Source organism: Propithecus coquereli, unplaced genomic scaffold (assembly GCF_000956105.1).
Source record: "Propithecus coquereli isolate 6110/MARCELLA unplaced genomic scaffold, Pcoq_1.0 Scaffold251, whole genome shotgun sequence".
In the NCBI taxonomy this organism is placed as follows: domain Eukaryota; kingdom Metazoa; phylum Chordata; class Mammalia; order Primates; family Indriidae; genus Propithecus; species Propithecus coquereli.
Genome location: NW_012148075.1, coordinates 1,976,559 through 1,977,879, shown reverse-complemented (window position 1 = coordinate 1,977,879; position 1,321 = coordinate 1,976,559). Strand labels below are relative to the sequence as shown.

At 46.0% G+C, this 1,321-nt stretch overlaps 1 protein-coding gene across 1 annotated transcript in view; it reads left to right on the top strand.

Moving 5' to 3' along the window:
* GLB1 (galactosidase, beta 1) overlaps nt 1-1,321 on the top strand; it is a 130,668-nt gene that overhangs the window by 35,230 nt on the left and 94,117 nt on the right. The window contains exon 6 of the mRNA XM_012646865.1: nt 427-607. Within this exon, the coding sequence (XP_012502319.1) occupies nt 427-607 (181 nt within the window). The remainder of the gene's footprint in view (nt 1-426; nt 608-1,321) is intronic.

Genomic DNA, 1,321 nt, shown 5'->3' with positions numbered 1-1,321 from the left:
TACCATTGGAACATATTATTTATATAATGTTTAAAATATCTACTATAAGGGAGAATATCACTACAAACCAAAAACTAATTTGGTGTATTTTGTTTTCTTTCTCTTATTTCTGGGTGGTGGGAGAGGGTTAGTACAAGGTAAGCTTTCGTGCTGAGCTGCTTTTTAGAAAAATGAGCTTTGCAGTCTGAGCGAAGGAGACTTTTCTGGCAATCATGAAGCTCACATATTTTCCCTAAACAAAAGCTTGCATTAGAATGGCTACATTGGGATCTCCTAATTTTTCCCTCCTCTTTTCTTTTATTTTCTTTTTTTTTTGAGACAGGGTCTCACTCAGTTGCCGGGGCTGGAGTACAGAGCTCACTGCAACCTCGAACTCCTGGGCTCAAGCGATGCTCCTGCCTCAGCCTCCTCTTTTCTGATTCGCAGGTTGAAAATGAATATGGCAGCTATGTTACCTGCGATCATAATTACCTGCGTTTCCTGCTGAAGCGCTTCCGCTACCACCTGGGTGACGACGTGGTTTTGTTCACCACCGACGGGGCGCAGGAAGAATTCCTGCAGTGTGGGGCCCTGCAGGGCCTCTACACCACAGTGGACTTTGGAACAGGTTGGTGTCTGTAGTGACAGAAAATGCAGTTTAAAATCAGCTTTTTACTCAGTCGATTACTCTGGGCAGCTGTTGTTTTAGGTGTTGTGGACAGATTGAGATTTCTCAAATTTTCCTTTATCAAATAAAAGGTAAAATAGAATAACTGCATCTCTCAGTAGCAGAGGGCTATCTGTAGGACAAGAGCTTCCAGGGTCACTGCACTGACAGCACTGGTGGAGTTAGCCTGGGACCTGGAGCACAGGGCCAGCCCACCCAGGATGAGGACACAGGTCGGCAGTTCCAGCTGTGAGAAGCTCTTCCCTGAGGCAGTTGCCTTTCAGGCCCAGTGTCTGGGTCAAGCTTCTCTGATCTTCTCTGCTCTCCCTGCCCTCCCATCTTGGCAGGACCCTCAGGGCCATGTCCTGGCCATAGCCAACTTTGAAGTCAACTACTAGCTGGAAACTTACCTTATACATCTGTTATTTTTCTGCGTAACTCTTAACAGGGCTGAAGGTTTGGCAGATGCTACGAAAACTGTCTTGCCAGACTCATTAGTGCTGTGTAAGCCACGGAGATTCTGCAAATGACAGTTCTAGATGGATTTGGGGCGTGGTGAGGGTGCTTTTGGCCATAAGAAATGTTAAGAGAGTCTTCATGGAAAACCACACCATGCTCGTGGGTCGGCAGAATCAACATCGTTAAGATGTCTATACTACCCAAAGTGATCTACAA